Below are 26,698 nucleotides of genomic sequence, written 5' to 3'. Positions count from 1 at the left end.
TACTATTTCAAAAAGTTATTATAATATTTTTAACAGCATCTCATACGTCATTCGTATTTGATTTATCGTTTTTAGTATGTTTACAAATTAAAAGATCCTATACAGTAGCCTTTTGAAGCGAGTATCGAATGTACTAACTCGATCGGATTAAGCGAAAATTGATTCATTACTGCTAACTACCATCTTCGCATCGGTAACAGGAAAACGAGAGAGAAATGTTTCGTTTTATCTTGCATCATTCCTTATCAGCGCCATCCTTGTAATATCAGAACCACGAGTTAATTACAACTTTGTTGTTCTACGATCGATAAAACATTGCGTTAAATCAATTGATTGATCTTGCCTCTGTTTTCGCTCGGAATTCTAATTACGTATTCATATACAAATGTCATTTCGAAATATTACTTGTTGCTTCTTTAAACGATTAGTTATTATTTTCTACGAATAAGAAAAATATTTTATATAAAATGGAGGAATGAAATCTTGTGGAAAATATGGTAAACAGATGATATAATTATAAAACTGTAACTTCCTTATAATTTGTTTCACATTTTCGGATAGGTTATTCATACGTAATTGAAATACGATGACATTGTTTTGTAATATTTCGTTTGACTTTCTTTTTTTATTCTTATCATCAGAGTGACAGAACTATTAACTACATTATCGACATGTCGTAAAAATGTGTAATTATCTAAAAGTAGAGTAATTAATATAATAATTATATAAGAATAGAACAAATAATCCTACTTTTATATATTTGTTGCTTGATTTACATAACTCGAGCGAATAGTTTTACTTAATACGGGAAAAGAACTCCATAAATATTTATGCTTATTTATTTAGTCATATATATATATATATATATATATATATATATATATACATTGAAGAAGTTTTAATTGAACTATAGACATGAAACAAGTAATTCACCATTGATCAATATGTTGGATAATAATGAATTAACGAGAATCTGGATTTAGTCACGATTACTAATGGACAAATGAATCAGCTCATCCCTGGATTTGTAATGTATTCAAGCGATAGAGATATCCACATTTCAATAGAATTCTGCGTCCCATTCGCGAAGAGACATTCACAAACAATGCGGTTTAACGTAATACAGAGTTTCGATGTTTTCAACACGTTCATCGTCACGTGTATCATCGATGACCCAACAGCGATATTTACATAAAATCGGACAGTAATTTTCATGACGAGATGAAATCGAAATTATTTCCAGTCAGTTTAAAAATTTTGTTATAAATTTGTAATTCTATTAATTAATAAGGATTTATTGGTTAAGTGAAATAATGAAAATCGAAGTATCATTGTATAAATATTAGATCATGTTTTACGTAATAAGATTATAAACCACTCGATAATTGTCTCTTGCACAATTATAAGAAAGTGTATTAATTCAAGTGATAACTTGCTTTTATGAAACATTTTTGGTTTAAAATAAGCTATATTTATCGATACTGTTTACCTCGAAACAAAAATTATTATACACTCCAAACTAACCTAATATAGAATTTGTGGGAGAGAATTCATGTTCATAAGAAAAAAAAAACCAAATTCTTCACAATCTAGTTGTTTTCTTCCATTTTGATTCCATTTATGTTACTAATAACCAACATCTGACAAAATCTGTTTTAATTAAAAAAAAAAAAAGCCTAGAACACAAATATTTACAACTCTTGTCGATAAAATCATTCAAAATTCCCGCGCAATGTTTCTGAGTAACAGAACGATAATCGAAAGTGAGGTTAGTCGAAAGATAATGTAACTTCAGTGAGCTTCAATAGAGGAAGCACGAACGAGACATGTCCGTTATTTTCCGTCGAATTTAATGTGTCATCGAAGTTAGTTGACTGGTTCTTCGGACGACATTAATCGATACACGAACGCGACACGTGCTTTATACACGTTTCACCATTAGACTTGAAACGCATGGTCCAGTTCTGTCGCGCACGTTTCGAACTGCATGCGATATATAAGCCTTTTACATTCTAGTTTTCTATGGGTACGCGCGCGCTTTTTGTTTTCAAACCGTCAGTTAAATCACGTCCCTTTTGTTCATCGTTCAAAAGTTGCCGCCGTTTCAAACTTGAATTTCATCATGGCGATGGTTAAAACGTCAAAACTTAAGTTTACCTCCTGAATTTTTATTTCTTGTTATGTTTTATCATCCTCTCTCGTTTATAAAGATGCGATTAATTTTATTGAATGGCTTCATAGGTTGTTTGGAAATTACAATAATCTATTAGTAATGGTCTACTACTAGTGAATTATATATTTTTTTTTTAATTTGATTTATTAGCCCTGCTATTTCCTCTGAGTTATTTTTGACTCGATCATAATTTCCTAACTTGCTGATGAATATAAAGAAATTGTTATTAATATTTCATATCGAATTTCTATTTTATATTGAAAGTGAATTCTCTTCAGAATTAAAATATTTTGTTAAAAGAAGTAATATATAGTACTCATCAAGTTGAATGAGCAGTTAACTTGAAGATTATAGCGGGATAATAGCAAATTAACTAAAAAATATCATATAGCAGGAGTTACAGAAATAAAGATTATTTTAAGAAGTATGTTTAATCAAAAGATTATATAAATCTTCTTTTTATTTCAAAATATACGATATAATAGGAAAATGATTCTTTTCTGTCTTATGAATATAATCTACATTCATAAGGAATGTATTATATTTACACTTATGTATTATAGTTACACTTAAATTATTTAAATAATTCTAACATCAATTTCAATAATATTTTAAACGCCAATAAAATATTCATTTAGTTATAGGTTAATGTAATAATATTAGCAGTTATTAATATGATTAATGTTTCAATTTTTTGTAAGGAATATAAATGAAACAAGGGGATTCTTTCTGTTTCAGTGTTTTTAATATTCCATCCACTGGTTCCGAAGGTCTGTCCCATCTCCACAACGCCGTTCAAAAATGGGTCGGAAGAAGATTCAAATTTCGCGCATCACGGACGAACGGAATCGTCAGGTACTACAAGTTTACATTAAAAGAAAACCCTAACTTCATAAAAAGAAAAAGAAAGTTAAATAAATTACGTAGTAAATTACGTACGTGTTTTTTATAAATTTTTCTAGCACAGTTTCTTTTTCTAATACAACGTTTGTATTTGTAACCTCTATAAACATAAATACCAAATGAATAACACGGTGCCGATCTACACAAAGCATTGTTGTGTACTCTAAATAGTGTTATCTACGCTAACTGTACGAGTACTAGAAGCCACAAGTACTTCATAGAAAATATCCGCTATTGCGTTACATTCATTCATTGTATTATCATGTGTTGCCAACTACTCAAAACAGAATTCCATTCACACAAGTTACTAGTTATTATTGCATCATCAATGATGTTATGGCAATATTAATATTTACATAGTGATATTACGAATACATTAAATTTAAAACTTAAAATATAGAGAATAACTCTTAAATATGAAAATACTATTTGTATTTTATTAAATAAATATAATGTAAGATTGGATAGAACGTAACGTGAATATTATATTCAAAAAATATTAAAGATAAAATATACTATTCACAATATCATATAAATAATAATCTTGTTACGATACTGTTATCACGATATTTAACGTTTATCATCAACGTAAAAGTAAATAGAAGCAATGAAAAACGCTAATGTATGGCAGATAACAATCGTATCGCTTTCATTAACTTGTATTACTGATTAACGAATAATTTAGGATGGTAGAGGCAAATGGTGAAGGTGATTGATTCCTGATGATTGTCCAACAGGTGACATTCAACAAAAGGAAGTTTGGGGTAATGAAGAAGGCATATGAGCTGTCGGTACTATGCGACTGCGAGATCGCTCTGATTATCTTCAGTTCGAGTAACAAGCTGTATCAGTATGCGAGCACCGACATGGACAAGGTTCTTCTCAAGTACACCGAGTACAACGAACCCCATGAGTCCCTCACCAACAAGAATATCATCGAGGTGAGCCGATTTCTCCTTGGTAATTTTCAAGCTACCCAACAACATTTCCGAATGTCCACCATCTAGGGAATGAGTAGATGATGGAATGATAGAAAAAAGGATAGCTATTATCTAGAGAATTTTGTTTGGTAAATAGAGTTGTTTAAGGTAATGGGATTTCCATACTCTGGGCTAAATTCTGTAAATTAAATTTTCATAACAACATTTTAAAATGTTGATTTACTAGAGAATTAGAAAGTTTATCGTTGGTAGTATTGTTGGTATTATTTATTTTCACAATATCTCTCTACCTATAATCTTCTGTACACAATATATTTAAGTACAAATTACAGGTTGGTAGTTCTAGTGTTAACGAATTAGTTTACATAAAACTAGAAGAATTGATAATAAAATGAAACTATAGAAGTAAATTTTATTAACTAAAAACTATTATCCTATTTCTTGTACAAAATTCTTGTAAAAAGGAAGTCTACAACCTATAAATAGTCACATATCAATTCACTAATATAATTAGTTGATGAATTATTGTGCAAAAGAATTTTAGAATACAGTATGCCCAGTATGAAATTATAATTTCCATAGTAACTATAGTCTAGTACTCTAAAATATTGAAGAACTCATGTTTACTATATTTGCAATGAATATAAACCCGTTATAGCCTAGTTCTGTTCAAAAACGGAGGTTACATGTCTCACGATTATTCTTTAAAGTTGCCCTGTAGTATGATTCTTTATTTTAAATAATGGAAACGTTTCTTCGAGATTAAGATGAACGTGTTTCAAATCTGAATGAGTATTGTTTCCGAAAGACTTGCCTCACATTCATGTAAATAATGTCGGAGTATGTTTGAAGCGCGTCTCTGCATCTCCAAGGCCGATTAGACTGTTCCAGAAGATACTGTGCAGCGTTCAAATCGCTTAACCAATTCTGTTGAACAAACTGGAAGACGTTTTGCAAGAAAAAGATCTGAAAGCTACCCTTGGCCAATAAAAATCATTATTTACATACAGTATAATTATGTGGCCGTAATAATAATTATCTTGGGGATTCTATGCTCTGTAAATATTATTTGCTCTTTTATCTTTTCTTATAATAGCCAAAACATCTTATCAACGGGTCTTTTTCTTACAGCTATCTACAGTATATGATTTCTTTCATTAGTATGTTGATACAGAAAGCATAGTTTAGGAGGAATGTGTATGTTCTAAATATGCAGAAGGAAACAAGTAGATTACGTTGTATTTATGCAAATTGGACGTAGGATAATTTAAAAATGAGTTCTTCAATCGATATAAACTCTTTATTTTTCAAGGATTAATATTTAAGATACCACGCTTTTTCCATTATAGTAAAATTACTATTCAGAATTATTTCTTATATATTTCTTATGAGAAGATGTATATTTCACAGAACGTTTAATAACGTTAGACAATTTTTAGAGACGGTATTAAAAAATTTGCAATATTGTATGTTACGTAGCACTTTCAGTAGATTTAAAATTCTCTAGCAAATATTCATTCTGAGATTCTACAGGCAATTCAGAATTTCACTGTCAAGTTTTCAAACTTCCCAATAACAAAAGTATATTCAGTAAAATTGAAACTTGCAAATAGTTCAAAGTGTTAAATAAATGTTGCAACGTAACTTTTCATCGGTTTCAAAATTGCCAGAATTCTGAATACGCTTCGTCGTTCGTAAAAAAAAAATAATTATTATTGAAGTTTTCAAGAACCATGAATTTCGTACGGCACTGAACCGGTGATATTTTTCAAATAACCCCGCCCTACCGACGCGACAAGTCGTCGTGTCTGGATCAGCCGGAAGGCGAGCATATCTTGTAACTCGAGGTATCGCTGATATACCAGTAAATGAGAGATTTCACAGGGAAAAATTGCACGACGCTCGATACTCTCGCGTATCATCATTGGTTATTAACTTTTTCAAGTTTGTCGATCATCGAAATTACAACATGGGCATGCGGCAAATCTACATGCGCGGCGCTGCTACAGGCCCCGCTTCCTGCGCGCCTTCTTTTTCACCGGTGTTATACAGGGTGGTCCATTAGTAGAGGCGACTGACCACCCCTGGTTCCGTTGCGTGTCTCGCTTGATGTTGCTTGAAAAAAAAAAAAACGTGCATCAACGAAAGACAGATGACTGGATGGAATAAGCAACGTACAAGAAACTTTCATTTTGAGGACACTTCTTTTGCCTGTCTTTGGCTTTCGTATGATTACGGATATTAAGGTTATTTCTCCGGTGGTGGTACAAAGAGTATATTGATATTTCTTATGTACTCTTTTTTTAGTGCTTCCCCAGGTTTATTTTATTACTTGAAGTAATTGGAATATATTTGTTTGTGATATAAAAAGTTATATTTTTTTTTGTAGTATTTTATAGTCCATGTGCATAGTGTTATAATCTTGATATAATAACGAGTATTTGGTTTACAAAGGATTAAAAAGTGTATTTGAATTATGTAAAATGTAGCATAATTAGTGAATTTTTATGGACCACTCTGTATACGCATGAAGACATATTTCTCTTATTGTTAGACTTTCAGGTATATCAGCGATGGAAGTTACTAGAAAAGATATATCCAATCGATCGATAGGGAATAATCGTGTCAATATAAATAGTGCATTAAATCTTGTTGCAATATTTAAATCGGTATGGTGAGTCGAAAAGAATACCAGACAGGTTATACATGTTCAACATTCTTTTATAGGAATTTTGCAATGCGTTATGCTTGAAACAGTTGGGAGAGAACCGTTTTTTCTAATTCTGCTAACCGTCAATTTATTAATCCCTATAAAGAATTGAAACGTTCCATTTCTTAAAAAAGGTTAATATATACTTGAAATCCGTAATATGTAGCGAAAGAAAAGTATTTTACAAAAGAGTGTGCAATTTGAATTTGGAACCAAAGCTATCGTTTGAACTTCTTTATTGTAAAAAAGGAAAGTTTCAGAAATAAAACTAATAAAAGTTAATAAACGCCATAGAATAATTAACATAATGCTCGATATTATTCGATACAATACCAACGTTTGAAAAGAATCGCAACCCTTAAGTATCGACTAGCCCAATCCCCACATCGGCCCCATAACCCAGTCCCCCAATTGTTTCGAGCATAATAATGGTCAGGGTCGTTCATGGATCCTTCACACGAATCCATCGTCGACCATCGTGTCGCGTGACACGCGATATCTTCTCTCCTTTTCTCTCCCGTACACACCCATAAACGCATACGTAACCTCACTTACCATGCAAATAGTAAAAGTACACACACGAATAACCAATACACCAAAGCTACGTACATAAGAGCAGAGAGAAGGAAAAATAACTAGAGAGATTAGTCGACTGTGTGTATACGTATGTGTATGTGTGTGACGCTAGGCGTTTAAATTAACGTGCATGCGAAGGTTGAGTGCCCTCGGGCGGTGTGGTCACGTGAACCTGTCTGCTGACACTTGCAGGCACTCAACAAGAAGGAACATAAGGGCGCCATGTCCCCGGAAAGTCCGGAGCCTGACGCGATCGAGTACAATCTCACTCCGCGCACCGAAGCCAAATACACGAAGATCGACGAGGAGTTCCAACTGATGATGCAGAGGCACCAACATAACGGCACTCGGGTAAGTGGAGGTCGTCGTTCGGTGTTGTTCGACGGCCGACTGACGTCGAGAGGACAGACAGGGAGAAAGAGAAAAAGTCCCGGGCCAGGAGAATACCTGGGACGGCTGGAAAAATTGCGTGGATGTCCCGCAACGACGGTCCCTCGGTGATAGGTATTGTCGATCTTAGGTATTTTAGGCGTACGAAATTGCTCAGATTTTTTAGTGTTTTTGTAATTTGATTGTGTAGAACTTGGGGTTTGGTATTTTTGGTGATTTGAGGTTATTGGGATCGGTAATCGATGTCTTTGGGATATTTGAAACTCCGGCATCTCTTCTCTTTTGTATATGGTGAAATTCTTCAATCCTTATATATTGCAAGAAATTTTATATACATATGTATATTGAGAGAAATTGTTATTTTTCTAAATCGTATCATATATCAAGTTGGCATTTTTAGGTGTAAACTGTTCTTAATGGGTTTGATCTTTGTAGAAACGGATAGTGCTGAAGGTGAGAGATTGTGTTGCTGAGTATCACGAGTGATTGAAACTGGAATGGGATTATTGACATTTCTGTTGTTTCTGAATTTCAGATTCCAAGGATTTTCCCTTCTTCTGTATATTTTCAAAAACTATATTAAATATTAGACTATAACTTGAAATTCTATAGATTCTTATTTGTAATCTGAGAAATTCTTTATTAAAAAATTGTTTCAAACTAGTAAAATGACAGTACATATATTTCAAAGATATAATCGATATGTCTAAATATTATAGTTTACGATAAAAAAAAAAAACAATCATCTTTACATCGTTATAAATATAATTTTTACCTATATAACTTCGTCTTTCTGAAATCTGATCAATCTTAGCGATGACTTTAAGGAAGAAAAATTCTTCAAGTAATCACCAAACTTCCCATAATAAATTTACTATCGACATCTAATAGCGTGCTGTTCTTCGTTATCAGTTTGAAAACGTATAGTAGCTGGAAGTTTACAATGGCCGCCTGTTCCTTCTGGTGTTTCACTTTGGGAACCTCTGGCTCGGAGTTTTCACATGACTCGAAGCAATTCGTTAGTCCTCCTGGTTACATTTATTAGGTTTTAACAATCCGCCATCAAGCAATTTATCAGTGACGGTTCGATTTAATTCGCACCGTTTAATTTATTATCGCAACGTGAGCCTGTAAGTTTACAAAACAGCCAAGCTTGTACCTCTAAACCATGATATTGGCAGACATTTAAAACCAGGGTATTATAATCTCTGGTTAGTTGTTAATCTGTTTTTCGTTTCGTTTGTCGGACTTACTGTGTACATTGTATCAAGCTTCATCTGGTAGCGATTAATGCGGCATTCATAATTATTTTGGCAAGCAGAATAAGCAATAGAGGCTAGTTGTCTTCTTCAGAATTTGAGAAACCTTGAATATCGTATAACTGAAAAGTTTGAGTCTCATTTATAGCGTTTAACTTAAATGTAAAAATATGGTTGAGGTGTTCCTTCTTTCCTACTTCTTTTTTTAAACATTTTTTATATGTACTATCTTTTTATAATTTGGACAATGTATATCTCAAAATTTATAATCACAAAATTTTTAATCACATGTATAACATTAAATATATAAATACGAAGTATTATCCTTTCTTTTTTATATTTTCTTTTTTCAATCTTTTTATAGGAATTATTTTTGTACAATTTGGAAAAATATATATTCCTGAAAATTTCAATATCACCATTTATATAAATATAAAGGTATGACTCTATGTTTTATTTTTTTGTAGGAATTCCTTGCAATTTATTTTATTTATGCACAGAATGGATATAAATTTGCTTTTGCATTTATTTTGTTTGATCGGGTGTTTTATATGTATATATATATATATATTTTTTTTTTATTTTGACTATTGAATTTTATCTAGCAGAAATGGGCAAGGGGATAATGAAGACGTAATCTCGAAACGAAGACCTTATCAGAATTTGCCAATTCTCTTGAAGTCTATCATTGGTGAACATTGTATTAATAATGTCGTCGTGATTTACTGCGATTTCAGGCAATGGGACAATCTAATTACACTCTACCTGTATCCGTACCAGTAAATAGTTATGGCGAATCTCTACTTGGATCTAGTCCCCAAATGGCGCATACCAGCATTTCTCCAAGACCGTCGTCTTCTGAAACAGATTCAGGTATGTAATCGATTCTTAAACTTTACATATTGATCTGCAAGAATATTAATAGATTCGTGATGGAAAGAAAAGAATTTTTTAAGAATAGTATCTAAATAATTAGTAATTCAGTTATTCAGCAAATAAAGATTTTAACTTTTGCAATTTTTATTAGTGCGACATATTAATAATAATTGTGATAAGTTAATTCCTATATTAGTTACTAAAACGATAAATCTTAATTTTGTTGTTTTTCTATAGTATATCCACCAGGAGGGATGTTGGAAATGAGTAATGGTTACCCACCATCGGCATCACCACTAGGAGGTTCACCTAGTCCAGGACCTTCGCCGGCACTAGGAGTCGGAGGAGGCAGTGCAAACAAAGGCAGTAATCCGTCTAGGCATTCACCACAACCTCCGCCTCCTCCACCGCCGCCTCATCCTCACAGGACTAATCTTCGAGTAGTTATTCCAACACCCCTTACGCAACCTCTCTCCGAAGACACTAGTTACGATGTTAGTACGCACTGTGCTTGATTTCAATGCATTTTATTCAGTGCATTCAGTTAAAAATTTTATTTCATATTTTTTGAGTTTGGAATTGAGTTATACTTTAATGATATTTCTATATACTTTATGTTTTTTATCATTACATTGGATATTTTTTGTTTGAAATGAAATTTTCGAAATGAAATTTTAGAAATCTTTATTTTTCTTAATCTTGGATTTCAATTCTCATTTAAAAGGAATCATAAAAATTCAAATTCTAAATTTTTGTTAATTTTATGGTGTGTAATTCGCAAATTTAAAATCACTATATTTTAGTATTTAAATATAATGTAAGATATTTTATAGCAATTTCCTAGTGATCTAATAGTGTAACTGTGTGTAATTGTGTGCAATTTCACACACTATGGATAGTAATATATAGATACATGAAAAGTACCCTTATGTAATTACACAATATTTCATTCTAATTGGTCTTTTGTTTTGTGTTTCCGATATACAGAGTGGCCATGCACAATCCACATTGAACACACCAGTAGTAGCACTACAAACACCATCAGTTCCAGCTGGATATTCTAGTTTTGGACCAACGGATTATTCCTCAGACTTAGGAAGCTTAGCATGGTCTCATCAGAGGTACGTTGATGACTTATCAATGTATTCGGCAGCCACCATGTCCAGCATCAGGTAAATCATATTTCATAATTATTCTTGTGAAAGGAAACTATATGTCCAGTTGGTATAATCTATCATTCAAAACTTTTTAAGAGTCTCTAATTACATTTTGTTCATTCACGTGTACGTCATCTTTCCTACAAACGAAAATATATTTAGAAACAAGCTTACAACGCAAAATATTGTATAAACGCTTATTCAAGAAAAGATTAAAGATTATTTGTAAAGTTTAATCGTGCTTGCAACGACGGTACTCGTTCTAACAACGGATTTTCTATATTTATCCAAGTTGTTGATAAAAATATCAAACAACGTCCACTGGAGGTTTATAGTTTTTTTTCTTATTTGGATAGTTGTTTGTAGCATGCTAGTGAGTCGTATCATTTTTCACTGAGAATTAAAATTCTTTTTCTGCAGTCAAATTTTCAAAGTTTTAAAACTATCTTCATATCAGTTTATCTCAAATCCTTTGGATCTAAAAGAAACATGGATCTTGAACAAAAATATTTTGTCAATTAATTACTTTGGCTACTCAAACTTATTAAATGCTAAACCCACATAACAGTTCATCTATGAAGTGACAATGAGCTTTAACGATATATACTTATTTTAAAACATATTATGCTTATATACTCATATTTAATACATTGACGGCTTGTTGCATATTTTATCTTGCTTCTGATGCTAGTGTAAGGTTTATAATAATCAATATGTGTTAGTAAATCTGTTAAATGATATTCTAGAAAGATACATAAGATAAACCTAATCCAAGCCATAGTTTCTTTTCAATTTAATTATTATATACAATTTCTTCAGTCAAGACCTGGTCTTATATCTTCAGTCAGCATATTCTCTTCAGAGATGTTATACTTTAGAGTGCGAATCAATCTTGCTGGAATCCTCATAATCGAATCTAATATCTTCAAATTTATTTGATTACAGTGGTCTTCCCCATCTGGCAGTGTCGAGCAGTACACCGCCACCGGCCACGTCGCCATTACCAGTGAAGATAAAAAGTGAACCGATTAGTCCACCTAGAGATCCTCACGGTGGCAACAGTGGCTCGAACAGCGGGCCGAGTAATACCAGCAATCTTCATCACACGACTCTGAACGTGGGACCTTCGTCCAGTACCGGTGCACCACCTCCACATCATGTACCTCATCCGGGGCCACAATCGTTGAATCTTGTGTCGAGCAGACCGAGCAGTAATCCACCGCCATCTCACTCCGGTAGTATAACGCCGACGAACCTTCCGTCACCTGGAAGCGGCACAGTGGCAGATATTCGAACGAGTCACTCGAACGCCGGGGGAAACGGTGGGAATAACTCAGACTATGAGAATGGACCGCTGATGAAGCGTTCCAGGATCACTGAGGGCTGGGCGACTTAATATCAATCGTAACGGTTAATCGCTCGATCGTTTCATACCTCTACGTACAACGGCGTATAGTGCTTTTGTGAAAAGTTCCGGGACTTGAAGTCAAAGACTCGTTAATTATTATACGCAATGTTCGGCCATGGTTCTTTTTTTTCTCTTCTTGTAGTTGGATGCGCGCGTAAGACGAAGAATCCTTACGAAGAGTCCGACTTTGGCTGGACAAGAGAGGACACAAATTTGTTTATATTTTAAAAGTCCAGAAACACACGTAACACGACACATACACATACATACGCATACACATAAAAGAATACGTTTGTTTGACGATTAAATAACGGTGCCATAATGTTGAAGCGTTACACGTATATATATATATATTATATTATACAATATATGATGGATACATATATATATATAATATCCATTATATATAAAAGATATATATATATGTATATTTTCATGTATATAATACAAAAGTTGTTTGTATATATGTCATTTATTCATTGTCATTTTCTTCGTGACATGGCATATTGTGTCTTTGATACTTGTCGCTAATGGCGAAGATATATTCTATTCCGAGTGAAGAAAGGTAATGGCGGTACGTTTAGAATTGATGTTAAGAAACGAATCGGGAGCACAGCATTTCGGAAGATAAGTGCATCGACAACCGAATTTCTAAGAGCTTTCGAAAACGTTTAATGGATTTACGGTTTAGAGATTTACAAATAATTGTACTTTGTTACTTGTTTCTTTTTTTTTGTGCGTTATGATGGTAGGTAGGCAAGACCGCGGCATAATCCGTTAATTAATGTTTTTACATAATGAATGCCGAGAGCAATGAACATAATTTCTCTCTTAATTGAATGCCTAGTCAGAGAATAATGATATTCGATTAGTATATAAATTTTAATTTTACAATTTTTCTTTTTTTTTTTGTAATTGCAATATCTCTTTCCTTTATTCCAGAGAAAAGAATCATACTCTTACTTTATAAACGATCAATGGAGTACATTTTATTAGAAAATGTATACATTCATGAGTCTTAGATCGTTTAATTTTCTTTTTAACAAATCGTTGGGTTTGTTTTTAAAGTAGCGGAGTTTCTCCCTCTTCTTTTTCTTTTTTCTTTTTTCTTAGCGTACTAATTAACGGTCTATGTCCGCTAATAAACAAAAAGATGTTGAATAATTAATCGGCTGCTGTACTCAAAATAATTACGATATTCAGTAGAAAAAAAATATGATCGAAAATTAATATATTGATTATTATGAGATAATAGAGGAGATATATGCATATTACATGTGAAATAAGCATCTAATATAGTGTTGATTATTCAAACAGAAAAGAAAGGTATATACACACGAACTTGCAGATGTATACATATATACATACGTTATATACATTTTCCACAAGTATTTTGCACATTTGATATGAAGAAAAAAAATGAAAGGTGACACGGAAGGAAGAAACTTTGCAACCCTTAACGCCTAAGTCATACACAACGAGAGCTTGCACCTCTGTAAGCATTTATCTCCAAATAATAATCTATGAGAATTAGCAAATTTATTTGAATCAGTATTTAAATCCAATATTCATGGCACACGATTTTTCTATAACAGTGGAACACAGTTAAATTAAATATGAAATATAGGGAAAGAGAATATTTATTATATATAGTACATCCTTGTAAAATGCTTTGTTAGTCAAATCCATAATTAGTTGGCAAGATAGGGTTGCAATTGTAAAATGCAGAAAGTCTTCTTCCTAAGTTAAACCGCTTTCGGGATGGTCTCAGCCTATGCTTTACTCAATCTCAGGATGTATCCTGGTGCGAGCTGCTCTCAAGAGTCGTATTTGGTACATTACTGTAATTAATTAACGTAATTAATGGAATACACAAACGGTATATGAATAAATAGTGCCTGGCACCATTTGTGGCCCTCCTTCAGGTTGACTTGTTCACGTTGTGACTCGCATAAGGTGACTCGTCGACAAGCTACGTGTAAAGAAAAGTGTGTATCATACTGAAAGATACAAAAAAGTGGATTAAAAATAGTAAAATAAAGAGATGTTGAATAGAGTGAGAAAGAAAGAAGAAAATAGAGAGAAAGAGTGGTAGAAAGGTTTATCCGTACTACACAAATTAGTGGAATCATAGACTTTGTTTTACAACGTTCTGTCGACGAATCGACAACCTGGCAAGTCAGTCTTGGTTATACTGTAACCGAAGATTATATTATACGTACGTTAAAGAAGGTAAAGAAAGAAGAGTCGTATGAATCTTCGATATTAATTTGTTTCTTTACTAACGTTGCAGTTAGAAACTATCTAATGACTGTACGAACAATCGGTGTGCGAAACATAAGATATATAATGTATAGTCACTAATGATTAATCACAAATTTTTAAGATGATCACAAAGTGCAATCTCTTAGCCAACACACTTTTTTATCAAAGAAAAAAAAGTATAAAGAAATTGTTATTTTTCATAACGAAAAAAGTAAGATTTAATGTATTAAAAAAAAGTATATATATATATGTCTCCACTAGTTATTAAACATTTTCCTATTGATGCAAAATTTATTGTATTTGAATTGGTATTATATATATATATATATATATGTATATATAATATATATGTATGTATGTATATATATATATATCGATATATATTATATATATCTCTGAACTTAAGTGTACATGCCTGAAGTAAATCCTTGAAAGATAATCTACGATACGATTGCATTGTTTTCAATTTTTAAATCGCTACAGGTGGATCGCATTGAATAATATAATTATTGAATTATATTATCCGTTACTTGATATTTTACGATTATTTCTCGGCAGTGTTGTAAACAACCAGTGTTATTATTGTGCTTCATTTGTATGTATAAGACAAAGCGATTTGCACAAACTTTTCATATCTACATGTAATCAATAGAAATAATGATACTCGAGAGTTCAAAAAGATTCAACAAATAAATTTGGCACAAGACATAACTACTGATCATAAGTTTGAGAATGCTGCAAGATAATGTCGAATACTTTGACTGACATATTATATAGTATGTTTTCATATTTCAGAAAGATGAATGTAAGAGTTTGATTGAAGTAAAAATCGTTCTTCATTTCATATCTTAATATAGCAGATAAGTACAAGATACACTAAAGAAGCTAATCTATGATGTCCCAAGTACACATTATCTCAAACTTATGGAAATCAATAATGTGAACTAGTTCAATTTTTTCTCGCTTAATGCACAAAATTCAAAATTCAATCTTCAGTTGTGACCTCATGCAATTTATACAGAGTTATGAAGCATGTAATATATTCTTTTACAATGCATACGTAGTTAATGTCTCGTCTAGCCGATTATTAGGCGTACTTCTAATGCTAGACTGCCTGAGAGAAATCGTTCTAATTTGATCCACCGGTACTCATGGTCTCGTAACAAGGCAAGGATTACGATTTGCTTACCGATCTATTTTATTGTAAGATACCCACGTGAAAAATTAAGAAATACGTAGTGGTACCACTTAAGGTAGGGAACTTGTTAAATGGTGTACGTTAACGACGCGATTGTGCGTACCATTTTAATGTATATTTTTAATATGATGATGAAGTAAGTTGCATAAGTTACACTCACATACACACAAATACGCGCGAGCAAATTCGATCTGTATCTACATCTTGTTCGGGGCACAACCGAGAAATCAATATGGAGTTTTGTACCATTTTAAATGGTGTATCTGTTTGGTCCTCTTGTTAAACTATTACGTCGGTTCTAACCCTGTTGAAAGATTATTTACTTATTTACTAAGTGTTATATATTATATATGACGTTATATAATTAATATTTGCCAATCTCTTATGATAAATAGAGAGAGACAAAATGGTACCATTATCCAATTTATTCTTGGAGAGAATTTCACCATCCTCTAAGTTGGATCAATTAAATTAATTTAAATAGAAGAATTTTATACTCTCCTATATTGGTCAAACGGTTGTACCTACAACAAGGGTTGAACGAAAAATATTCGATTGCAAATACGTAAAGCGTCGGCGATTATATAGTAGTTGAGAACTCAGAGACTATTATCGAAGTTGTTGGAACGCTGTGAAACGAAATGGACCATCATTTAGAAAATGTTGTCGTATGCATTAAACTATAGGACATACAGGAGTTAACAAGAAAAAGCATAAAAAGAAGATAAAAAAAAACGTAGAGAAACAGAATTAGAGCCTTTTGTACGGGAGCAAAGTTGTTGGACAAGACCGTTATCGAAAACCGTGTTTTTATTGGCCACGTGCAGAACTCAAATGGATGCTCGCTTCGATTTTTTTTTTTTTTTTAACAAATTTCCTATTACTCCTCATTCTTCTTCGTCTTTTCGAAGAAACATTCGTTACTCGAGGATTTCGTGCAATTTCGAATAGTCGGATGTTGGACGGCTTTCTAAAAAATTAATTAATCATTTTGAATAGAAAAACAATTCCTTTTTAATATATATATCCGAGGATGTCTAAATATTCGAAGTTCTCGTCTCAAAATGTTTCGTCACTGTGGCGCCATCGTTACGTCGCGGAGGACCGTTTAAACATTGAAGAGATTGGATAATTTCTCCAACCGAAGTATTCGAAATTATTTGACGCATTCGAATGACTCCAAAACTCGGATATTTTTTAGAATAGAAAAGAAATATATATAATAAAAAAGATGTTGTAAATATATAAAAAGAGTTTAGTTAACGAATCGATTTATTAACCTTTCGTGCCTTTGAAAGCAAATCGTTGTGAACTGTTGGGAACCAACCGATTTTTAACAAGCGATCATTTTCGTTTAAGATGTCGCGGAACGATCGATCTATTCCGGAAAAACATTACGAAACTGGAAAATACGTCTCTTTAACGAATAGGAAATAAGATTTTTCCTAAGTAAATTTTATTTATTTCTTACTTATAAAGGGAAGGAGACAAAAAAAATAGAAAAGAAATTGAACAGAAAATTCTCGTAGCGTTTCTTGTAAAATACTACATAGAAAAAAGTAGTTGATATTTTGTAATGCAACCGAGCTTAACTATAAATCAAGATTCTTAATGATAAAATAATGATATGATAATGAAAAAATTAAAGAATTTTGAAAATTCAAGATCTCTATTCTATCTTTATGCGATCTCGAAGTATCTCCCTATATTTTTCGACCGTTATCGCTGTTCGTTGTCACGGATCGATTGCGAAAAATCGAATCGAGTATCCGAGAAATCGATGTTGTAACTTCGATTTGAACTGAATAGAAAAAAATATAAAAGCGACATGTGTGTATGTATAAACATGGTCGAAAACTCAAAGCACGGCACAAGTATCACTTTTGAAAGGATGATATAGCGAAGCGAATATTTGCAGAAAAAAGAAAGAAAATGATGTTGGAAGAGATGGAAAGTTGAACTATAATTACTATACGAGGATGTATAAATGTACTAGCCACAACTGTTGTCACTGCAGAGTAAAAGTGAATCTAATATACATAAAATATATATGTATATATATATACGTATGTAAAAGTAAATTTAAAAATACTGAACATATCTGTAAAGCCACGTAGCATCACATTTTTAAAGGTAAAACTCAAGAATATACCGCCATTTTATTGTTAACCATCGATCGTGTGTTTATTGTCGAAACTTACCCTCCGATCGATCAATCGATAACGATCTCCCTTTTTTTTCAACGTTGTCTGTCTGATAAATAATAAAAAGGGAAAAAAGCTGAAAAAAAATAGAAAAATATATATAAATATATAAAATAATCCTCGATTCGAAGGGGATTCTTGTTTTTCGTGTTTGTATCGATCGATTGATCGATCTATAGTTTCGAGACGCACGGAATCCGCGTGTATGGTTATTATTAACATACTTTTTAAATATTATTGCGTAGCGATATATTGTTATTTGTACGATATATATATATATATACATAAAGAAGCAAATGGTGAAGAATGAAAAATCTGTTTACGTTGCACTGTTGACAAACAAAAAGAAAGAGCGGCCCACTTGAACGTCGAGTGCAGAGTACAATGAAGAAAGAGCGAGAAAAAGAGGAAAAGGAAAAAAGTGTATAAAGGAGTTTAACAATAGAAAGAAATAACAACCACTCTGTATATGTAATTATACCGAAGTTAAAAAAAGTAACCGCGTAACGTGCTATATAGATATTATTATTAAACAGACAAACACAAACACAAGAAAAAGCAGAAAAAATATATTATGGCGTATTATAGAGTTGTGCGTTTAAGTAGCCAGTGATAAATCTGCGAAAACAGAAAGGAAAGTAATCTTTTTTTTATTTTTCTTTTTTTTTTCCCCTCCCGTAATTCATAATAGTGTCATTTATCGTGAACATTTCTCACCATTTTTCAAACAGAGACAATTCGATCATCTTTTTTTCCTTTGCATATCCTCCTTATTTGTTTCTTTCTTTTTCGACCTTTTTTCGTTCTCTGTGCTCTTTTTTCTGGTAATATTCTTGAACTATTGAAAAATCGTAATTGTAATTCATCACCTCTGTCACGTGGTTGTCAAGATCGTTGTATATCCGTGAAATTTGCGAGACGATTTTACGAAGGACACGCTTATTCGTCTTGTTTGTTCATTGATAATGCACGTCGAAAAAGATGTCACACGCTGATGATGGTACAATAATCGACACACCAGAATAGAAATGGTACCGGCAATTGTCGCGCGAAAATCGAGCACATGCGAGTCACTTTCTTTCTTCTTACTTTTCCCCGTTTCGATAATCATTCACAAAAAAGTCGATCACAATTAAATTACATTGAATGAATACATTTAAAATTAAACATTTTTGTAATATGCAAAACTAAAATTTAAATCGATAAAGACATACCTAATATTCAGAAATTAATATTAAAATAGCGTTAATTTAATAACATATGAGCCTCTTACGAACTAAGCCCATTAACTCCACTCTTTGTCAATTTCGTAATTAATTTTCATATTCATAATTACACAAGTTACAAGATTTATTCCCACAAATTTATTTATTCTAATAGAGTGATATAAGTAACAGCGAATCCTAAAATTTGAAAAGTGATAACACCATCACCTTTCTCTGCATTTTAACTTGTGGAATTGCTCACTTTGCCTTTTCCAAACGACCGATGTATTTCTTTAATAACGTTATATTTTTTTTAATTGAGATTGCCAATTAGACACTTGTTCAATAATAAAACTGTTAAAAATCCAGTATCATTCTGAGGATACTCTCTATTACGATTATATATAAAAATATTCTCTATTACGATTCTCTTATCTATTGTTATCGATTGACGTAATACTTCGACCCTTTTCATTGTTAAAATATAAAGATGACGGTAGAACCAACCTAAAAAAGATAACTTATTTTAAAGTGCTCGCAATTGCCCGATTTAAACATAACTAGATTACACGTATTTCTTTGGTGCTCGACATATCCGGTCGTTGTTACATGTTATTGTCAATATCCTATACGAATAATAATAATCATCGTGAATCCTTGTCAAGGCCCATCCTTCATCGATCATCGGTCATCGCGATTATTACTATTTGCTATTACTATAACTATTACTAGTACTACCACGATCACCACTATTATTACTATTACTATTATTATTATTATTAACTATTATTATTATCGTTATATCTGTATTATTATTAATTATTATTATTATTAATTATTATTATCATTAATTATTATTATTATTATTATTATTATTAATTATTATTATTATTATTATTATTATTATTATTACTGATCACAAACTACCATACGCGCCGCATCATCCATTGCTCGGTCAGTATAATTATTAGCGAATTAGGTTTGAGAAATTAGGGAAAATTAATATCGATGATTATTTCGTACGGTCTCTATGCACATCACAAAAACTATTTCTCCTCGTACATAACAATACACTAAAATACACATATACGCATAAACATTTTACAGACGTATAAACACACATATGACATGAACACGTGCGCGCGCGAAACATTGTAAACACGCATTGTGGTTATATTTCAGTGTATCAGCATAATGATATGATGTTTCTCATAGAATACATTTTACTTGGTTTTTATATTTGGCAGTATTTTATTTAAGTGCCACTCGAGCATGTGCGAATCGAGTCGATCGATCGATCGAAAGATAGGTTAGTCGAATTTTGAAAAAAAAAAATGAATTCCGAAATTTCAGAATAGGGAAATAATAATAATAATATCAATATCGATATATTTTGCGAACAATATTGTTTAAAATTGATTTATCATAGTACTAACGTCCCTTAATATTCTTTAAGGCTTAATGACATTTTTATGATTCTTTATATTTATATATATTAATTATTTTTCTTTTTTTTTTTGATTAAATGTAGATAAATTTTGAAAATATAGAATGCAGGAGAATAAGAAAAGAAATAAAGTGTTAGGAAGTTATAGAAAAATTTGAACGTTGGACCACCAAGGTCATTCATAAATTATAGTGTGCTACGCAGAGAAAAATATCGGATTCGCACGTGCTTGGAAAGTGTTGTACCAACATCTATACATAGTTTGTTCGAAGCAAATGAACAATTTTTCACCAATTGTGATATAATTTGTACAGTCAAATTTTGTTACGAATATCTTTTTTTGAAGGTTAGATATCTTATACAATTAATGTATTTAACATTCGACTAACCTTCAAAGAACTTGCATAAAATAGGTACACAATAATTGTATTTTTTTCTAGTGAAATCTTTTTTAAATAAATCGATTGTTTTGATCAATTGATTTATCTTTTCGCACAAGAATTATGTTAGAAAAGGTGCCATTTTTACCGAAGCACAGATATAATATAATTCATAGTTAAATATTTTTCTAACGGTTCAGTGTTATAAGGAGAAAGGAAATTTTATAGAAAATGAATTCAAATTTAAGCTCGAATCTGAGTTTCTTCGATACCGGATATGATGTCGAGAGGTATGTGTGAGACTAAAAAATCATTAGTTTCCTATGTACAAAATAATTGATGTATTTACAAAATATTGCCTGTTCCATGGTCTTCTCTTCAATGTTAGTGGATTGTAAAATATGTAATATATGCATTTGTTATATTTTGTTAATTTGTGAATTTTTCCAGATTTAATGAACACTTAAAATTAAAATCATAAAAATTTAAGAGAATTCAGAGTCTTTTTAAATTAAAGAATTGGTTAATAGAAAGATAATATCTTCGTTTCAAGAAGACAATATATATTAAAACACAGTAGAAAATATATATTTCATCTATTACAATCCATTCGCATAAATTATGTGGCTAGAAAAAATGTGTATACACATATTGTTGTGTAAACTGTGCGTCTTTGTTGAGCTATTGGACGTGTACGAATGAAATATGAATTTTCTATTAAAAATTTCTACATTTGAAATTTTTTAAAACTTATAATAACTCATCTACGAAAACACTTATATATCATGTTTTAAAATGAAAGACTAAGAATAAGATTCGCACACGTTCCAATAAACAAAACTACTAACACTGTGATGTGTTTCTGTGGTCATTGTAAATTCTTCTCTTTAATTCATAATCATGTTTCATTCATTGATCTCATGACTGTCCACTTCGTAAACATCTCTTTCCCCTTAATATATACATCTTCGTTGTTCAATATTCCTGATCATATGCAAAAAACGAACACGTGCATATTGTCTATACAAAATACTATTCCTATACTTCAATTTTTTTGTGGCTAAAATTAACGAATTACAAAAGAATTTTTGAAGCAAAATATTACTAGAAAATTGTTAAAATTATAAAATTATAATTTTAATATTTTTCGGGTATTTCATTTTTTCAAATTGTTTTGTGTGTCGAAATTCTTAGATAATTTTTTAATAATTTTGTTCTCTATCAGTGAGAAGCGCGTTTCTGCTTCATTATCTCATTGTCTCTTTCTCTTTCTGTTTTCTCGATAGGAACGAAAACACGTATTTTCCTTGTGTAAAGTGTCGCACCGCAAATGTTGAAACACCATATTACATGTGTACAATCCGTACCCATTGGATGTCGCTCGATCATCATAATCTATCTAAACTTCGACACTTCTTGATCTCAAGACTCTTTACTTTCAAACTTGTAATTAATTTTCTATCGATAAATCTTTCTACCACGTTTGTACAATCTGTGCACATGCATACACACACATAACACGTACATACACAAGTATACATGAACACATTCTAAACGAATACATAATGTGGTATACTATTGTGTAATCAGTAATCGGTGTAATGAGACGCAGAGAAGCGATAAATAACACACAGATACGCATTTTTTGCACCGACGTACTAACACAACTTTCATTGTGACGTCCACTAATGTAATTCATACGATCGTGTACATGTAAGATCAGCGCCGCTCTACGACTCTACTTCGTTCGGTTACGTTAACTAAATTTTCAGACGTTACAGACGTTCAGAGGTTTTTTGTTTGCCATTATATTTTTAATGCCTTCAATATTCTAAAACATATAAACAAAAATCTTGAAAAGAAATTAGTCTAAAATTTACTAAGAATTAGCAAAAAACAATGTGTGCATTCAAGGTTATTGTAAATTACTGGACTGCAAATATCCAAACAATATTCATATTTTTATAAATATGATTAATGAAATAGAATCTAAACAAAAATTTGTTTCATTCTTTAAATATCATGTATTTTGGGTATTGTATACATTTTTATGCATTATATCCATTCTGAGGGTTTTTCCACTTTAAATTCCTCATAAATGCATAAATATCTGCAGTCTGTTAATTATCATAATTATAGAGCGAGTTCAATATCCTGTTGCAACATGATCTTCAAAAGATCTGAGGCATCGGTAAAATATTTTCGTCGATTTATATTAGTATGTATAGGTGTTTCACTTACAGTGATCTCGTTAAACATTTTCGCTATATATGTTTTCATCTTTTAGTAATAAAATGCATATTGCTAATATATTTTAAATTTAGTTAATATTACTCCAAGATCATGTTGTTACAGGTCATGGCATAAAATGTCTTTTTATTGAGCTTGAAATTTAGAGATGTATGACCTAAAAAAAAATTAAGTCAATTTAAAAAAGGAAATAAAATTCTTCCTAAGATATTTTTTAATAAAAAGTAAAAGGCATATTTTAAAGAAGATATACGTGTGTTTAAAATTTTTAAATAATCATGATTAATACAACACGTGGCACATATGACTCTAACAGCTTTTTAAGAGGAACACATGATATACAGAAGTCGCAAATCGTTCTCAAATATAATTAACAAGTTCAAGATGCTTTAAATAATGAACAAACATTGAAGAAGCGTGGAAAAATGAAATCTTACATATGCACGATCGTATTTTGTCCTCTGTAGAAATGCCTTATTGTCACGTGCCTCAATTAACAATTAAACTGTTCACCTGCTTACCAATTACTTGTTAGTATACGTATCAACAAATATGTACGTGTAATATCGCGTTATTCTTTGTACTGCTCTTGTAAATATATTCTGAACGATTACTGTCACCATGTGTCGTCTATGAAGTCGAGCATTTTTTCGAAATTATTTTTTTACCCCATTTCTCCTTATTCTATCCTTTCATCTATTCAAGACGCTTGAATCAATGTGTGTAAAATCCATAGTCCACATCTTATCATATTTTTTCAGCTTTATAATAATTGTTTCGCATGTATTCTTGTACATATTTAAACCATTTTTTTAACAATTAAGGACAAGTTCTAGAAATTACAATTAAATTTTCTTCTTTATAGATTTAAAAATATACTCAGTGTCTTCAGGGTGTTTGAAGTATGTAAAATAATGTGTAATAAAAACTATAAAACTATAAAACAGAAGTCATGAAAGCTACATACGCATATAATAAAAATTATATGCAATATAAAATTATCAAAACTATAGTAATGAAAGTTACAAAATCAAATCTTGTTATGAATATATTTTTTTATTTCTAAACTTTACAAGGAGTAAAGGCATTTAAATTGTTATACTTACCAACAGTAGGCAACGACTACTTTTAGTTACTAAAAATAAAAAAATAAAAATTTCTGAATAATTTCATAGGAAATAGCTTAATTTTGAAATTTAAAAAATTATTTCACAATGATAAAAAAGATTTAAAAAATTATACATATATCATATATCTACATCTATCTGGAATTTGTTTGGCGCTTTCGTCGTTAAATGTTATGAGGTTATGTAAGTTCCAACCGACTGAAATTTACGTGTATTCGAAATTCGAATAAGGAAATTTTCTGTTGGTAAATTGTGTGAATATTTTCATATTAAGAGCATACTTGAAAGAAAGGAAGTGAAGAAGTACTAAAATTCTAAAATGCCACTTCCAGCTGCATTAGCTGCACGGCTTGCTAAAAGAGGGCTTATTACTGGATCAGAAAAACACGGTATAATAATTTTATTCATTTGTGCATAAAACACAGTATAACCAACAATATCATTTTATATCGAATTGATAATTTAATTAATAATAGTTCTTTATCTTACTACTTTATGCTTCATAAATACTATAAAGATCAAATTATTAATGTGTAATTCAGAATGAACATAACCTTAGTGTTTTCATACATAATCAAATTTAAAAAATGCTGAGGATACAACATCATGTATAAATCAAATAATATTTTTAGAATCTACAAAAAAAGAATCAAGAAAAAAAATCCATGAAGAAGTAATAGCTGAAGATTATGATAGTACAAAAGATGATATTAACCAAATTGACATATCACAAAAATTTATGGTAAATATTATATCAAAAACTATTATAAAATATTAAATACAGTAACAATAAATAATAATGCAAATATCCATAATATAAAAATATTAAATAATAAACGTTTTATTTTAGGGATATAGTGGTTGTCCCAATAAGTATAATATTTATCATGAATGTACAAAAAAGTGCAAAGAGTTATGGGGTCTTGGACATGTACAACCTTCTGACAAATACTTGAAAAAGCAATTAAAATTAATACAGAAGTACCCCTTACCAGAAACCTGGAAAGCTGTTTATGACCCTGGATCGTTAGTATCAATTTTTTCTACTTATAATTTCTAGGGAAAATATGTTTATATCAAATTTCATATAATTATTTAATTCATCAATAGTGGCCAACATTATTATTGGGACTGGTCATCTGATTTGGTATCTTGGTTACCACCGGGCCACCCAAAATGTCAAATATCTCAACCAGCTTCTCAGTTAAGAGAAGAATTACATCTAAAAGCAGCAGATCAGGATGACAATATGTCTAGTGATGACAGTGGTAGTGAACAAGAGCCAATGGAAGTTAGTAATCAGTTTCTTCAATTTAATAAAAATGTAATGTCCAGTATATTTTAGCACTATCACAAATAATTGTTTAATTATCTAGATGGATGAACCAGACACAAAGAAAGATAAAAAATTAGAGACTAGATCAAGACACAAACCAGGAGATAGTAAAAGAAATCAAAGATTAGAAAAATCTGAGAGCAAAGAGAAGAAAGACAGAACTTTAGATCCTATGGATCCAGCATCTTACAGTGATATTCCACGGTAAATTTCATTTTATTTATTAATTTATATTAATAAAGTAATTATGATAAAATTAATTTTCATATATAGACAACAACACGTTCAAATTATTTGATTTTTATAGGGGAAAATGGTCTGATGGTTTAGCACGACACAATGAAGCTAAAACAGGAGCAGACACAACTGCTTCAGGACCACTTTATCAAATGAGGCCATATCCTAGTCCAGGCGCGGTTTTGCGATCAAATAGAGCTAACAAAACAGATTCAGAATCGTCTAACAAACCTAAAGTATCGTGTCCTGAAAAACCAGAATAAATTTCTCTTTTGTACTATTTAGTCTATTATGCAATTTATTATACATGTCTAATGTAAATATAGTGTAACTTACGGAATTTGTCAGTAATCTTATTATTATATTATCTCTATGTATAAATGACTGACTAATTAAATAAAAAATATTAACTATGATTTAAAGATTATTATTATTGTTATTGAACGTATAGTGTTGTATCTCATTGTAAAAACTTTTTAAAAAGTACGTTTTAGAGAACTGTTTCTTTGGACGTGCAGATCTCTACTTAAGATAATCTCAAATTTAATTTGAAAGCCAATAACAGACAAAGTAATATGTACGAAAAAAAATGATTGACGTTCATTTAACGTATAATTTACGATGTCAATAATTTACACATTTCTTAAACAGAAAAA

At 31.1% G+C, this 26,698-nt stretch overlaps 2 protein-coding genes across 10 annotated transcripts in view; both read left to right on the top strand.

The window, feature by feature from the left end:
- The window catches only part of Mef2 (myocyte enhancer factor 2), an 81,732-nt gene extending 57,748 nt beyond the window's left edge, over window positions 1-23,984 (top strand). For 6 of the 9 annotated variants that reach the window (XM_033347090.2, XM_076623713.1, XM_076623712.1 and 3 more), the window contains 7 exons: window positions 2,912-3,028; window positions 3,814-4,017; window positions 7,496-7,654; window positions 9,690-9,825; window positions 10,066-10,322; window positions 10,816-11,000; window positions 11,931-23,984. In XM_033347090.2, the coding sequence (XP_033202981.2) occupies window positions 2,975-3,028; window positions 3,814-4,017; window positions 7,496-7,654; window positions 9,690-9,825; window positions 10,066-10,322; window positions 10,816-11,000; window positions 11,931-12,381 (1,446 nt within the window). In that variant the 5' untranslated portion in view covers window positions 2,912-2,974 and the 3' untranslated portion in view covers window positions 12,382-23,984. The remainder of the gene's footprint in view (window positions 1-2,911; window positions 3,029-3,813; window positions 4,018-7,495; window positions 7,655-9,689; window positions 9,826-10,065; window positions 10,323-10,815; window positions 11,001-11,930) is intronic. The other 3 variants (XM_033347126.2, XM_076623714.1, XM_033347132.2) reach the window with 3 other exon arrangements.
- A 644-nt stretch (window positions 23,985-24,628) lies between these two features.
- PQBP1 (poly-glutamine tract binding protein 1) lies at window positions 24,629-26,458 on the top strand. Its single transcript, XM_033341797.2, has 6 exons — window positions 24,629-24,858; window positions 25,102-25,211; window positions 25,320-25,495; window positions 25,580-25,760; window positions 25,846-26,009; window positions 26,113-26,458. Exons 1-6 carry the CDS (start codon window positions 24,789-24,791, stop codon window positions 26,303-26,305), a joined length of 894 nt encoding a protein of 297 aa, XP_033197688.1. The 5' UTR covers window positions 24,629-24,788; the 3' UTR covers window positions 26,306-26,458.
- Window positions 26,459-26,698: the final 240 nt, after the last annotated feature.

The sequence above is a fragment of the Bombus vancouverensis genome, chromosome 13 (genome assembly GCF_051014615.1).
Source record: "Bombus vancouverensis nearcticus chromosome 13, iyBomVanc1_principal, whole genome shotgun sequence".
Classification (NCBI taxonomy): Eukaryota; Metazoa; Arthropoda; class Insecta; order Hymenoptera; family Apidae; genus Bombus; species Bombus vancouverensis.
Note: the sequence above shows the minus strand (reverse complement) of the source record. Positions and strands in the feature narration are given on the sequence as shown.